The 16530-nt window shown below is 37.1% G+C and overlaps 2 protein-coding genes across 5 annotated transcripts in view; one reads left to right on the forward strand and one right to left on the reverse strand.

Annotated features, from left to right (window-relative positions):
* Positions 1-572: 572 nt before the first annotated feature.
* On the reverse strand, positions 573-13139 carry LOC139960573 (xaa-Arg dipeptidase-like). 4 transcript variants are annotated; one of them, XM_071959024.1, is made up of 8 exons: positions 12986-13139; positions 11528-11697; positions 10255-10458; positions 8645-8793; positions 4474-4616; positions 4089-4243; positions 2876-3116; positions 573-1982 (listed from the first exon to the last, which is right to left on the reverse strand). In XM_071959024.1, the coding sequence occupies exons 2-8, from the start codon at positions 11675-11677 to the stop codon at positions 1807-1809; spliced, it is 1218 nt and encodes a 405-aa protein (XP_071815125.1). In that variant the 5' UTR covers positions 11678-11697; positions 12986-13139; the 3' UTR covers positions 573-1806. The 4 variants fall into 4 exon arrangements, with proteins under 4 accessions (XP_071815125.1, XP_071815124.1, XP_071815123.1 ...); XM_071959023.1 differs by lacking the exon at positions 8645-8793 and adding an exon at positions 6190-6338 and having other exon boundaries at positions 12888-13058; XM_071959022.1 differs by having other exon boundaries at positions 12888-13058.
* Positions 13140-13778: 639 nt separating this feature from the next.
* The window catches only part of LOC139960574 (acyl-coenzyme A synthetase ACSM3, mitochondrial-like), a 40976-nt gene continuing 38224 nt past the window's right edge, over positions 13779-16530 (forward strand). Inside the window, exon 1 of the mRNA XM_071959026.1 lies at positions 13779-13937. The gene's annotated coding sequence lies outside the window, so the exon portion shown is untranslated. The remainder of the gene's footprint in view (positions 13938-16530) is intronic.

Here is a 16530-nt window from a genome sequence, read left to right on the forward strand (position 1 = left end):
TCAAGTGGGAGGAGGGTGGGGTATGTAATCTATCATACCAATGGAAATTCTAATATTTTTCCTTAAAGGGTGTGAAGACTCCTGCACAGAGAAACTTCTCACGCCGGTAATCTGACCTACTTTCGAATGAGTTGTAACAGAAGTGTTAGACACCATCATCGATCCCAGAAAATACACACACAGCTTGCTACCGTCGGTAATTAGACACTAGTGTACAGTCAATACATACAGCTACGGTCAATACCCACAACACAGTGTAAACATAGCAGCGATGGACATCTCAGGTCTAGATAAAAGATAAAAAGTTATCACTTTTCACTACTGTCTGCATTTTGTAGCGACAAGAAAAAACTACACTTACATGCAACAGAAAGTTAACTTTTTCAGAGCGTGGTTTGGGGTGAGTCTTCAATGCCTTTAAGTTTATATGGATTACCTACACATGAAACCATTTCTGCTTGTATTACTGATGTAGCATGTAAATACTCTCTTTGCTTCAGTCAGGAAGGAGAGGGGGAGGGCTATCTGGGCCCAATTTCAGACATTGCAAAGAATTGCACAAACATTGAGAATGATAATCTGCATTGCCTCAAAATTTATTACAATGTAAAATTACTTTGAAAGTTGGTGAAATAAGTGTTGGAATTTAAATAAAGATAAATTTTCAAACTAAGTGATACATGATTATTCCGACAGATTTAGTTAAATATGACAAGGTCTTGTAAGTATCAGTGCTCCAACAATCTAACGTTTTGGAATAATGGTGTTTACAAAGCAAAGTGGCTCACATGCACACATACAAATACAGAATCACTATCACAGAGGTTCCTGTTTGCTTTTGACATCGGAAGAAAATTCTTAAACAATGTCTAATGTGCAACACTAGTTAATGTTTTAGATTAATAATGTAGATGACTATTTCAAGATAATTTTAACCTGTAAGTTACAAGATTACATCATTTTACTTATGCCACAGTCAACTATATTTGTTCAAAACTCACACAATAAATTGAAAGATTTCCAAGCCTCCCTGAACAACTTGCATCATCCTAGTATGGTAAAGTCACTGCATCACAAGGCCTTAATGTATCAACAAGAAAATAGAATCATTAAAAATAAACATTAATGATTAAACATGACATCATTACAGCTGATGACATTTAACTGTCAAACAGCCCCCTACGATCATTGAGAAATATGTAAGGTTCATTTGTTTAATACTCAGTAACCAGTCAACCAATGATGCATGGTTGCAAGTTTTTCCAGAGCAAAAATTATCACCCAAAATAATCAAATGTGCAACCTTGTTGCAGAGTATCAAGTTATATATAAACTAAAGGGCACCTGGTTCCACTCGAGGGGGTCCTGGATTTACCAAAAAGCCTGTGAACCAGGGGCCACTTATACAAAAAGGTGACCTCAGGCCCTGAAAACCTTATTATCCGTTAAATAGCCTTAAAGCATAAAAAGATATATAAGTTAACCCGTTATCCCCCTTACTTTAATATGCTGGAGATGGTAAGCACAAAGACTCCCTCCAAATGCAAGAATATCACCCATAAATTTGCACATGCTGCAGAAGATGAGGTAGCTATCATTTTGTCACTTTGTGCAACCTAGATCAACCAGGATGAGAAATCTCTTTACTTTGCTGTTTATTATTTTTCTGAATATTTTGCATAATTCTTTAAACGTCATTCCTTTATTGAATCTCTCGCCTTTCATCCGTCACCAGTTAACGGAAGATAGCTGATATATTTGATGACGCAGAAACCAGCGTTATGAAGAGACTTTTGCACAATATTGTCAACTCGTATTTTCAAAAGACTTTTGTCCGGTAACGTAAGGATTTGGGGGAACTTCTGCAAATTCTGCTTTAATGTTCTTCAATAGAGCATCTCCTCCAGGTAGTAGTAACTGCAGTGCTGTGAGAGCCATAGCCTTAGCTTGTATCAAAGTTGATTTCTGGGCACCTGGAGAACCTGTGGAATCAAGGGGGTCAGAGGTTAAAAGGAGACCCACCATGTTGTAGACAAACGATCATCCTGCGTGTTTTGTTTTCTAGCTCAGCGATACTTACACTTCAATGATTGAATTTCTCTACTAAATTAATATATTCATTGATAATAATCCTGTTACTAGACACACTCAATTTCATTGGTTGTTTAACTAGTGCAGGTATAAATTTTAATTTTGACCTGTAAACGGGAAGTTGCAGTATCTTGATACAAATTGCACACAAATGTCATCATCGAAACATTGGCTGAAGTTGTCCCAGTTTGTATCAAATGGGAACTTGAAGTGAGAGATGCGATTTAGTTGATGCAAGGTTTAGCTTTATATATATTTCACTCTACTGTTTGAACTTAATATTTGGCACAATTATAACTTTGAAGCATAATGATTGTATGTCATTTATGGTTGAATGTCAAATATGGTTGTTTGTCATATATGGTTGTTTGTCATATATGGTAGTATGGTTGTATGTCATATATGTTTGACATGTCATATAGGGTTGTCCAATGCTACAGTTGCCCTCATGTCAGTCATAAACGGTTGTATGTCATATATGGTTGACATGACATTGATGGTTGTTTGTCATATATGGTAGTATGGTTCTATGTCATATATGTTTGACATGTTATATATGGTTGTATGTCATATATGCTTTGTCCGATGCTACAGTTGCCCTCATGATATTCATAGACAGTTGTATGTCATATATGGATGTATGTCATATATAGGTTGTATGTCATATATGGTTGACATGTCATGTATGGTTGTATGTTGAATATGGTTGTTTTGATGCTACAGTTGCCCCCATGTTAGTTGTCTAAAACCCGAGGTCAATCTCTTACAAATTTTAAAAACCCACCTGCTGCGGTAGTGAATTCCCTAGAATGATTGGGAGCGTCTGTGTTGATGGCATACATTGGGTGAATACTGGGCACAACAAACGAGACATTTCCCATGTCGGTGGATCCCCCAAGACTTTTCACAATCTTATCATCTTTACTGAAGTCCATTCCAAGGCTCTCACAATTCTTTTGGAATAGATCTGCCAGCTGAAGATTGCTCAATACTTCTGCATAAAAACTTTCATATTTAATATCAACCTGTAGATAGGAAACAAACAGTTAGATCATGGAAGCATCAATCAACTTTATTCGTTTTTCTACCACTGAAGAAGGTGTAGAGGCACCACAGAGGTTGATATGGTTTAATACTCAGCTGGATTTCCAATCAAGTAGGAATAAGTAGAACACAGTGAGTGATGAAATTACTTTGTCAAACAGAGAATGATAAATGCTTGATAAAAAGTGCATTAGCTGTGATGAGACAGGTGAGAGTGGAAGATTGAGAAAGAAGACTTAAGCATTAGAGCACAGCACTTTGTTGTGTAGAATACACATCTATGATGAAGCATACAGAGTAGGCCAACAACAGAGGGGACAGGTATTCCCTGCTTTTATTTGAGCACATGCACACAGCTTTCAAATGAAAAATTGTGCTACTTAACACAATTTTTCATCTGTAGAAACAATATGAAACTATGAAAATGTTCAGTGTGTGTGATGAAATAGGAGGAAACTTACATTCAAGGATAAATGCTCTTTTGAAGTGAAAAATGTGAATATACCACATGACCGGTCACATGATAATTATTTCAAATCGACTAGAAATGTGTTATAAACTAGATCTGTAATCAAAATTAAGTTGGTACAGCACACTACAGATCCATAATGAAGCATGTACAGTATGTAACTAAGAACCTGGCCTAACCAGGATATAATCCATACTAAGAAAAGCAAAAACAGCTGCAAATAAAGTTGTCTCTTCAGGCTTTTCCATAAACTTAACTCTTTTGCCCAATCAGACTTGACATTAGATTCAACAGAATAACACACTGTATGATTAACCCCTGAGAAAGTAACTAGAAGACCTTCACATTATCTGGATAATTAAGTTTTCCCATAGGAAAGTGTATATTTTCATTGCAAAAATGGGAAATTCCTGACAAATCAGGAACCATGGTTACCATAGATGATGAACATACTCAAAAGAAGTTTTCTTTATGTAACACTTACTGTGCAGTCTGCAGCTATTGCTGCTCCTTTAGCACAATTCTCACATTTCTTCACGACAGATTCCAGTTCTACTGTCTTGGATGCTCGTATGTAGTATAAGAGTTCTGCTTCTTCAGGAATTATATTGGGTCTGCTGCCACCCTTTGTAAAAATACCTGGGTATACAAAAAGAAGAAACTTTTAAATTTCAATGTAAAAAAACAGTACAAGTATACATATTAAGGGAATGTGGCAAATGACTTATACAGCAAATAGTTGGTAGCCCATCCAGATTACTGCTGTTTATAAGTTTAATTAGAAGCTAAAACAATTCAGAAAAATTATGCTGAATGAAATGAACGTTCTTTCATAACGTTTGGGGAAGAGTATTTCCATATTTATTTACCGTGGACTCTAACATCCGGGCGGAATTGCTGCCTCTGAGCAGAGATGCCAGTGTAACATTGAACGGCAGCATCCAGGGCGTTTCTACCCATCCATGGGCTCATGGCTGCGTGGGCAGCCTTACCATGAAAATGATACCTCGCCCTAAGAGAGAGAGACCATATAAAGCAAGGATGTTACAGGCTGACAATGGAAAGAGGGGGAAAAGCTATTAACATATTCCATTATTCACTTAATATGTAAATAGACTGAAGTGTATATTCCTGCTATGCAATGTGAGAACAATAACGAATGTACAAGTCTGGATTCTATACCAATTATAGCACTATCTGAAGTAAAAAACTTAAGTCTATGTTGTAAAGATGATTTGTTACGTTAGAAGAAAACATGACATAGAGCAGCTTGGAAAGCAAGGTTTCAGCCAGAATATTTGCAAATGGGAGATTAAAATTTGCCTTGGTGTCTGGCCTGCTGGTCCCTTAGTTCATGAGAACCACCATCCATGGGAATTACAAGACTAAATGAGATTACAAGGAGTGGAATGATATCACACATGAAAATAGAACACTGGGTGAATGTCACTTTGTCCGCAACATAGCACGTCATTAGTCAGTCCTGTATAGTAAGATATACTAGATTGATCCATGATTAATCTTAACGATAGCTAATGAGTTTTGACGAGAACTTTTAGAGGAAAGTTAGATCTGCACATTTGCAATCCAAAACCCCATCCCAAACACCCGCCCCCCCCCCTCTGGAAATGACAGACCAGAATTGGACAGTGAAAGCTCCCCTGACTGTTACATAAGAACAGAAGCAAACTCTACTTTTTTTGATAAACCACAGAATGAGCGACAAGCACATATTTAACGATTCGGTCTATATAGTAATGGTTACAAAATGTCAATAAAAGCAAGAGCCACAGTTCAGCAAAAGGATAGGGAGGGGGAGGGGTGTGAGGGGGAGGGAGGGGTGTGCTGATATATACACAAATATGTGGGTTTCATATCCAAAGCACAGCACTGTGGCAATTAAAACTACCACACAATTCACTAGAGTTTGATTTACCAATCGTTTGGCTTCTTCATAGCCACATGAATATTTTCCATTAAAGCTATTAAAGGATGCCATAATCATAAGGAAAAGAATCAGTGACTTTACAATATGAAACTGAGTTGAACCAGATAAAGACAAGGCTAATAATTTAATCAAAGAAAAACATGCACAGATGTGACATGCAACCAGAATTTTGAACAAAATATTAGACAAAATTTGTTATATTTGTTTCGTCTCATTTACATTATGAATACACAAGAATGTTAATTAGCTAACAAATTTTGAAACAAATTTTTTACATAAAATACTTTAGTTCAATGGTTCTTGTTGTACATGAGACACACTGTTTACACAAGTAGCCACACTCACTTCTATTTTCAGGTTCGGGTGTTACTACCATATTTGCTGTCATGTAAGATGATGTGCCAAAACCCTTTATTAAACCAGTCTACATTATATAATTAATTGACTAATGTGACTATTGTTTCCTTTCATAATAATTTTCATATTTAAACTAAAGTGATAGAAAAAAAAATGATTTTGAAAATGTCTTAATCAAGCCTGCAAAGAAATGATAGGTGATGTCCAAGTATTTAAGTAGGTACAATGTACAACTAAATATTTCTGAACTACTTCCCGAATGACACTCAAAGTGACTTACTTTCTACGGGCAAAAAATCCTGGTACATTGGCATTTTCATTTGCAGGATGAACCATCATTGCAACATCAAGGCCCATAAATGCACCGCCCTCTAGCATAGTGACCTTGCCTGCACCCCCTTCCTCAGCTGGTGTACCAAATACGATAACCTATACCGAAAAGGATAATGGATACACTCTTGCCAAATTACTGACATAATATGGCACCAATGATGGCCTTGTTTTCTTTGTATTTGTTTTGTATAAATAATGCATGAAATGCATAAAATAATGCATGAAAATACACAACAATACGCCTATAGCGTGTCAAAGGAAAATGGCGGGACATCTAGGCAGTTCGCAAAAAAAACTCGAAGGCGGAAACGCACTAAGAAAAACAGTCCCCAAAACCCTCCCTTTCAATAAAAGGATACTTATCGGTCTGGAAAGGACTGCAATACTCCTAAGAATCCGAAGAAAGAAACTTCCAAGGATCGTTAAAGAAAACCAAGACGAAATTCAAGGGAAATCTTTCCACAAGAATTTTGCGTGTAGACACTTTTAACGGTAGAATGAAAAAGGAAGAGTGACCGGGTGGGGGTCCGGTCATAGAAGGCGCACAGTGTTATTATTTTACTAGGACTTTACAGGCACAGTAGAATGAGGTGCTAAGGTTGTGAGGAGACAGGTAAGCGAGGAGCGAAGTAAATTTTCAGTTAATCAATGTGAACCTTTCACATTCACTGACAATGTTTCATTATGAGCAATCTGTGGAAGTCATAATTTTGATGTTGGCTGTATGGATTGCTATTTGCGCAGAGTGATGATGAAAACGGGGCCGGTTGAATGTGAGGAAACAGGAGCCAGCAAGCTACAGAGCAATAGTGAAAAGCATTTCAATATAACTAAGTACTTGAGTTTATACTGCTTTACAAGTACTTCATACTCATGAAAGATACCCAGGTGTTAAAGTACTCATACTCATCAATCATGGAATGAGTTTTGATAAATTGTTTTAGTTTGAGCATGCTATATAGCAGGCAAAGTATCCAATGTACGTAAAGCAATGAAACCAGTGAATTGAGTATACATGCATTACCACTGCTATTGTCACAACCACCATGATTTCACAATGACTGAAATGGAAGGAAATTGAATTTGAAAGGAAAGCCTTGTAATGTACCAGGAAAACATCAGTTGATACTCCAAAAGCAGCATAATGTGACTGATATTATCATACTGCAAGAATATACATGCATAGCAGTTATTTATACACATATGGGTCATACCATAATTAGGGTTCTACAGTTATTATGTTGCTGAGGCTGAGAAGGCTGCAGCTTTCGTGCAGACAGGCTGCATATGACATAATCTGCTAAGCTTCGCAGACCAGTGCTGCTGATCTGCAGAGATAATGTCTATTGTTTGATATTGATTCAGTCCTTGCTTCTGGGGATTTGGCAGCTGCTGCAACTTTTCCCTTTGCCATGGTGCCTTGCCCATACAAACCAACTTGGTAGATATCTGACTTAACATTCGGTAAAGGTAGCCATTTTATTGCAAGGGTGAACAATGAGACTATAATGAACTATCAATTTCATGCATGCACTTTTTTCCCCTTTTTTTGTTGCTACTTTGCAATGACAGGTACTCAATTGAAGCTACACAAAAGAATAATTTTGTGATGTACAATGTAACAGAGATAGAAAATTTCACCAATTTGGATGTCTTCTATTTACAGACTGGCGTATCCAACAAAACTATTGTTTGCAATAATGAAATTTAACATTTTACAGAGAAAGGTTGAAATAACAAATGATATCACAAAACTTGATTCATCTGTAAAGACAAGCTCTGTACATCAAGAGAAAAGGACCGGGGGAGGGTTGATATAGGGGCAAAGGGCCACCTGTTGCAAACCCCAGTCGTCCTGTCACATTTGTCTGCTGACATACCAGAAAGTGGTAAACAGGTCATCAGTATCTAACAGTAAATATGCCAGAATGTCTGATAATGGTCACCCACTCTCTAATAATGGTCACCCACTCTCCACTCTCTAATGGTCACCCACTCTCACTCACTCTCTAAATTAACCCGCAGTATCAGGGCCTCTAGGAAAAACACTTAAATTGAAAACTTCTAGCAATTGTTTGCATGCTTATATTTAGGAAAATGACTGTTGACTATTTTTAACCTGCAGGTTAGAACAGCAGAGAATGGGATGGATTAGAAGGGGGCAGAAGAAAGAGGTGGATGCAGGCAGATGGAAAAGGAGAAGGAGGCAGACTTGTGGAGGATTTAGCTAAGCCTCTGGATTACAAAACTGTTTTTCTTCAAATTGGAAGTAATCCAACTAGTCAAGCTGAAACTATGATATCAACCAGGATTTTGGACTATCTCTCTGTCAAAGACCATAAATAGGAACCAAGCTGCTCTACATCCCAAAGTATAAATGCTACAAAACCAGATCAACTTACTGGATGGATGTAAGTTTGTTAGGTTTAGCTATAGAAGCCTTGTAAGGATGTACCATCATAGCCACATCGATACCCTCTAGAGCTGTTCCTTTGATCAGCAATGCTTTGCCACATCCTCCTTCTTCTGCAGGGGTCCCTAGAACAATTACCTGCAATGTTTCAAGGATGACTATATGTGAAGGCACTAAATTAACATACACATTCAGACTGCAGACTTTAATGGCGCATTGCACGTTACGTTTCCCACAATATGGTGGTTACTTACTAAAGAAGACATAAGGTAAACTGAAATGATTCATATATCTGTTTAGTTTAGTCCAACCAACAGCAATGATCTACAAATGGGCAGTTAGCTGCAACACTTTCAAGCTTCAACACTCTTCAACACTATAAAATAAAACATGATTCAAGCAATTGGGCTAATTTAACAAGTATTAGCATTTGAAGAATTTTCATCACACTGATCTCTTTCAGGTTCATGAATTGTATAGGTTAACTTCCAAAAGTAATTTTTCATAAAGTCTGCTGACACATTTTTTTGTCAGGTTCATACATTTTTCCAGCCCCAAATGCATCATGAATTATACAGCTCTCAATTTGAGTGTGAAGTAAATCACACAGAGTATTTCAAAAGGCTACTTTTTTTCAGAAAAGATACACATTTTTTGAAGGACCGAGAAAAGCAGGCGTTAATAAATTTTGAAATGACAAAAGAAAATCTTAGTCCAATTTTAACTTTTTTTTTGGAGACATTCTTATGGCACTGCAGGGTTATACAAACAGCTATTTATTGTAATGGAATCCACACAACATAATCACACACATATCAAACCACCATCAACCAATCTATCAAAATACTTCCACAACTTTCTGCTGCAATTCACTACTTGGTTGTTCAGAGGTCATCACATCAACTAAACCTACACAATTGAAATTTAGAGTCATCCCTGCAATTGCAGAGTTTAGCATTATTACAGCAATATTTGTATCGAGCATGAAGTAATGGGAAGCCATGTGTTATTTGAAAGGGGTTCATGACTTTCACAACAACAATATATTAAAGCAATTGTGAAGTAGAAAGAGCTATTGGAGAGTATCATACAAACAGTACATAACTTTATATTGCTGCAAGGGTATGAAGGCTTATATCATAATAAGTCTGGTGTATATGATGATATGAGAAATTATACTGTAAAATGCAAATCAGTTACTCTACGTTGGCCAAATTAGACTGTGTCAATTATATATATAAAATAGATTCACAAGTATCCAAACTCATAAAGAAAACTTGATTTGTTCCCAAACTACTGAGAGTACTAACATACCTACAAGGAGAAGTAATAATGGGTTATAATGGGTACAATTGACTCTTATATATCCTGTGCACTCTCACAGAATATAGGAGAAAGGGAACCAGTACCTTGAGACATGTTTCTGAGGAAAGCAGAACACAATGGTGTTCATCTTAAACCAGTACGGCACTGGAAGTTAAATGGGTCAATTTGAAGACACCATAGAGGAGTTAAGTGAGTGTTAAGGAAGTAGTGAATCTGGGTCGTTCTTAAAGAGATCGTTAACCCCCTGCCAACACTCCTATGTAGGCTACTTACTCTTCCCCTTGGTTGTTTCATTTGTTCAAGGGCAGCTTTAACACCAAGTGCTGCACCTATGGCAGCTTCTGCGATGAGATTATGTCCACATGCATGGCCTATGTCTGGCAAAGCATCGTACTCAGCCATTAGTGCTATTTGAGGTCCATCATCGTTACCAAAGGATGCCTTGAAGGCTGTCTTGAGGATGTATTGTTTTTGAACCTGGTAAATGAGAAGATAAAGGTATTAGGTTAACTTAGAACCAGTTTGGATGATTGAATTAAATCAAATGTTATTCAACTCACAAACAATATTTATAATCACCGTCAAACATTTCATACGTACATCACTCAACACAACTTTATGGATCTATTTGAAACAACAGTTCACTAAAACAAAGAGCAAACTTTATCAGAAAAGTACATTCAGAGGTGAAACAACATCCAACATAAAACGGGTAAGATTTACACTAGGAGATGAGGAAGTCTACAGAAGTTAAGGAGTTCAAAACAATGTTGGTGCACCATGGGTTGGTGGAAATCATCCTTCTCCTCCCCTCCTCCCTCACCCTCCTGGATTTGTTATAATTATTTCAAAGTTTTTAATGGTCGCCTGAAGCAACAAATTTTCTGTTTGGACTGCAATGAAGGTTACCCTACACATTGTTTACATCAAATTCGGATTGCACTCTTACTAAATACCCCCCAAAAATGATAATTGATATCACCCAGAATAGTGGTAGGGCTCTGATCTACCCTACCCAAAGCCTAGCATTCGTTCACAAAACCTACACATCTCTCCTACAGCGTGCATAGTGATTATTCTTTGCTGTCTTGCTACATTTTTCGGCGATAAAAAAGGAAGACTTAGTTTTCCGAGGGACAACCAGGATAAATCCTTTAAAGATTCACCCTGATTATTGTTTGCTTTATTTAAGGTTCCTTACGAGCTGCAAAATAAATAGACTTCTAATGAACTTCCAACCAGAGCTGTATTAGCGAGCACTGTCAACGTTTTCAAGAGCCAACTCGACAAGTTCCTGAGAAGTAATGTGGGAGCTCATATGAGCCATTGAATGGCTCCCTGCTCCGTCATCCTCCGCCTATCACCTGCTGAGAAGTGGAGGGTACAGGTAAATACAGGTAAATAACTGATACGTGCAAGGCATGACACTTTGACTCAAAGACTTTGATTGTGTGAAATAAAGTCAAAATGTGTTTTTGCTTTGTTAGCTTCTGCTGTTCTCTACATTACATATATATCGTAATGCCTTTAAATCCATTAAACCAACCTGAAAACCTTCTTTCTCCAAGAATGTTGTCAGAATTTCATGGGCATGGTGCTCTTCAAAACATAATTCTGGGTTATTCCATAGCTCCTGGCTCAAGGTATTCAACCTCTCTGAAGAACTATCGATTTTGTCTACAGCTACAGCCTCCATGGTTCAGATCTATTTCACAACTGTAAAGAAAAACCAAATGAATAATTTATTGGTTTGGTACTACTGTACCAAAATATATTATGAGAGGAATGACACATTTGATCCAGCTGGAATTTGAACTCCCAATAGCTGAACTTTAATTCTTATTGGTATAATTTTAGCCTTTTTTTTAACACAATCGTGCAAGACCATAGACTGCAAAATCTAACTAGGTGAATTCTGTCATTGCTGTAATAGCCCTTTCCCGAACATACTAAAATATTCTGCAAAATGTAAATTCCTCCCCACCGGCTGTTCCCACTCTCCTGTTGTCTACCACCACAGAGACTTTGGAAACATTGCACATCCATGCACAGATGTATATTCATAGATTCACAGTGCTTGTCTAGAGGTCTTATTCAGAGATGTTCCATGACCAATAACAATGGGTATAACACTGGACATCCTGAAATGATATGTATTACTGTGGGAAAATTTGTGAACAACTGTATCACATAGGAGTATACATAGAAGATAGATTGTACCATATCTCATTCAACAAAACTATCTCCCAAAATAGTACTTTACGGTAGAATAACAAATTGTATTGAACTTGTCAAAACATAAGCTACTGTGGAAAATGTATGCAACCATATCCTTATAAGTGCCTAATCATGAGGTTTTCTACTCAAACAGGCCTTCCATTCAAACAGGGTGTGTGTGGTGAATATGTATTAAATAAAGTGCATAATTACCACTGAGCCTAGATTCTCTTTGCAGTGTTATAAAAAAGAAGGTTATGAAAAGCAACAGCAAGTTTGCAGCGTAGGACTGAAGGTCGAATTCACGTAACTGGCTCTACATGTATAGTCAGCTAGTACGTAATGTATTCGTAATGTAGTAGTTCTGCTGGTATAGTACCAAGGTGTTAAGTCACACAATCTTTCATTCGTATTCAGTCCTAGGATTGAAGGCCTATAAACTGGTCAAACATATAAATTTATAGCCTTCAACAATAAATGTTGCCTCTCAGTTTGTAAGTTATGACGTTATACAAAGACAATTACAGAGCCAATGTTATTTTTAACCTAAGGCTTAACTTAGACCTACTGTACGTCTAGCATATAGGCTACTATACTACAGACTGTTGTATAATACTACTAATACTAACTACATGTATTGACATTGTTAGTGTTAGTGTTAATGTAGAACAAGTAATAGTGTCACAAACCAAGCTCGAGCCAAATCAAACGTGTCTCTAGTCAATGTACGTCCCAGTTTAAAAATATATATATTTGCACTATAGCTGAATGACCAAATTTCATCTACCTTGTTGAGTAATTCTAAAACATCAAAGAACACCCAATTGCCTTGCACTGGTTCACTACAAGATTCAGAAATGAGCAAGTTATCTGGGAAACAGTTACGGAAAAATATAATGATCATCAGGATGTAAAACTACCGGACGGCAGGTCGACAAATCAGATAATTTTATAAAGGTGTGAAGACATAGTTGCATATACTGACAGCAAAAATGCATGTTTTATTTTCTTCTTCTTTTTGCACAGTTATGTATGGGATATGAAATTATAATATCACATGCAACTACTGGAATGTATTTATATCGTCCCATTTTTGATAAGTTGGAAAATTGATTTTTTTTTTAAAACAAAGACATATATATTTCAGTGTTCATAAAAAAAGTTGGCAAAATATGAATCAACTTCAAATGTTGTCATCTGTGATTGAGAACACAAATCCTTCTCAAAGATCAATGATGATGGTTGGGTTTAACTTCCTTTAATTGTTCACGGTAAAAATAATGCTAAATAACCCTAACCTCTGAAGAGTTTGAAGCGTTACTTATCAAATTATATGACAAGGTCTACTTTATTCCCTTAAATGTATTCAAAATTTGGCCATTCTTAGATTTAAAAACCCATGAAATAAAAAATAAAAACAGTTCAATGAGGTCATATATGTGTAAGGAACTTCAGACCAAGTGACGGTTATGATCGACACGCAACACATCCGTGGTGGTGTGGCGTTTAAGTGCTTCCGTATATTATGAACTTGGACAACTTCCGGATTGACCTGGCGTCGTCTGCAACATAACCACACGTACTGTATGCTGAAACCAGCTAGGATTGCAAGTAACACTAACAGGACTACCATTATTAACAGCGGGGACTTGGTGGTACCACTCACGAAGTCTGCGTCAAATTCTCTTCTTTGCCGTTCACTCGTTGATTACATCGTCGAAAATTAACATCATTCCGAGGTGATTTGGTCAATAAGAAAGAAAAGTGAAGTAACACTTATTATGAAAGCAGAATTGAGTTTGTCGCGAAACGTTTGTAGACTAAATTAAGTTAGCCTAGGTCTTACTCTTAGGCCTAGGCTACTGTAGTGTGACTGTAGTGTAAGTATAACTTAGGTTTAACTAGGTTTTTGACGTTCGGTTGGGTTCAGCCAGAAAAGGCAGTGTATTCCTATCAGTTAGGCCTAGGCCTATCCACAGTAGGCCCAAGACTAGGTAATACAATTACCACTGTCGCCAATTTTGGTAATATTAATATCACGAACTATGGGACCATTGTGAATGTGAGCGGTATAGGCTAGGATGTTCAAAAAGAACTAAGGAAGCCAGTGTTTTCTGTTTGGAAAGAATTGACCAATAATATTCCTCCTTACAAAAATCAACAAAACTGGCTTGTTTTGGAACTACTGTAATGGTGCAAGTTGAGGGAAGTACCATCAAGAATTATTGCGAGACCCTCTAGATAAATTGCGGGAATCCTGCAATCGCTCGTCATAATGTCAACTTTATAGTTTGGACTGTCTGTGAGATGTTTATGTAATATGCTTAGGCAGTATAAACCTACATTAGTTGTACCAACTTTGCAAATCAAAATGGTTGGAGCTATCACCCAATGGTCGTTCAATAAGATTTAGAATGGCGCTATTGCTTATTTACCATTTACTTTGCTTGGTACTTATTTACCGATCGTCGGTTCTATAAGCATTGCACTGAATTGTATTTACCCAATTAGTGGTTCAGTGAAAAAGGTGCTCTTACCTATATATCCAAAATTGCAAGTTGAATACTTGACATATGTTGGTCTTTATTTACCTGATCGTCAGTGAAGTAAGGGATGCTTACTTTATCAAGCATCTGTTGAATAAGGGGTGCTTATTTACCATATCTCTGGCAAAATATGCCTGATGTGAAGCTAATTCAGACAACCTTTGGGAGATAACAAACATGGTATCAGTCCTTGGGGTGAGGCATGTATACACACCCTTCCCCTTTTTTACTACCCCCCCCCCAAACATACGAACAAAAATAGTTGCCCAACCTTGCATGAAGACCTAATTATAAAACTAAATTGGTATTCTTTTTCTTGGGAGGACCCAAAGATATAGAGAACTCTCTTTCTTTGGGAGGACCCCATGATTCCCTACACTGGAGTCGGCTTCAAAAACCTTACAATACCTCCTCCAAAGTGCTTACAAATATTTTTGACAAAATCTATTCAAATTTCTTATGGTTTGTTCTTTGGTCTTTTATAAATACACAGTTCACTAAGATTGAAAAATGTTTCTCACCACTAAGCATGATTTGACTGTTTATATGGGATGTATGGACACAAATTCTTTCCTCTATGGCTTAATGAGTCTCTTAGCTCAAAGACTGTGATCAGGTGAATAAATATTTATTAAATTATTAAGTTTATTTATTAAATAATTATTAATAGCCACAACCAATCAAAGTAAACATCGCTAACTATTCCCACAACATGCATGGTTTAGGCCAAGGCCTAACTGTTAAGCCATTCAGAAAAAGTTCAATTGTTAGCTGGAAATGCAGTTGATCTTCTGATTTGCAACCAGTTTTGTACTGTATCTATAAGATTTTAAAAGTTGTGACCATGGGATGCAACATCTTAAAAACTTTCATCCATGCAGTCCTCGATTCACTTTAACATACCTCTACAGGAACACACAATACTTAGTTATAATGACCCCTGATAACACATTGGCTTGGGCAAAACGGAAGCCTATAGTGATAGGTCAATGATGTGCAAGAAAAAATCAAATGTTGAAACCTTTAACTAATGAAGAACTAAGAATTGACTGTCAAATTGCCAAGTGTGAAATTTTATCATAGATTAGTTACTATATGCAGGTCTTGAGTCTTGACATCACGCAATGCCTACTACTGTATGGTATACAACTTCCTTACATAGGGTCTGTGAAAATGCTCAAGGTTATGCATAAGCTGTGAATATTGGAGATCAAAGTAAAGTAAAACGAGTGCCTGTGAGAGAAAATGCCAGCATAAAAATACTGCACTTTTCAACTGATCAACTTGAGTGAACACATATGACACTATAGCACAGCCTATAGCACTAACTTTACTACAGTCAGGCGCGTACAGTAGCTTAGGGGGGCGACCACCCCCCCCTTGAGCATATTTTTTTGTATGTTTTTATGATATCGCTAGTAATTTCAAGCCTAGATGCAACTTACAAGGCCTGGAAAGTGCCATTTCCAGCAATCTGGGAGGCTTTTTCAGCCAAAATCCAACTCATGGTGGCGCTATGCTTAGATAGTTTTCAATGCAGCATCTACAGCTCTGATAGTTTGCCTATAGGTTTACCCCTCCCTTGGCAAATTCCTGGCTATACGTGCCTGACTATGTACAGTATCTCTACACAGGGGAGAAGTCTTGTTACAAGTAGTTGCAGTTGAACAACATACTTTGTGTACATGTTACATTGAGCACTGCAGATGCAATAGTGTTTGCAGACAATGGGTAAGAAAAGAAAGAGAAAGATGCTCATTCTGTAATGTGTTATATTATGTTTTAC

The sequence above is a fragment of the Apostichopus japonicus genome, chromosome 19, assembly GCF_037975245.1.
Source record: "Apostichopus japonicus isolate 1M-3 chromosome 19, ASM3797524v1, whole genome shotgun sequence".
NCBI lineage: Eukaryota > Metazoa > Echinodermata > Holothuroidea > Aspidochirotida > Stichopodidae > Apostichopus > Apostichopus japonicus.

Coding starts and splice junctions, on each gene's coding strand:
- LOC139960573 (XM_071959024.1), bottom strand. CDS start 11,677: ATGGAGGCTGTAGCTGTAGACAAAATCGATAGTTCTTCAGAGAGGTTG. Junction 8,794..10,254: donor TGAAACAACCAAGGGGAAGA/GTAAGTAGCCTA, acceptor GAAACATTGCAG/GTAATTGTTCTAGGGACCCC. Junction 3,117..4,088: donor CAATAGCTGCAGACTGCACA/GTAAGTGTTACA, acceptor TCCTATCTACAG/GTTGATATTAAATATGAAAG.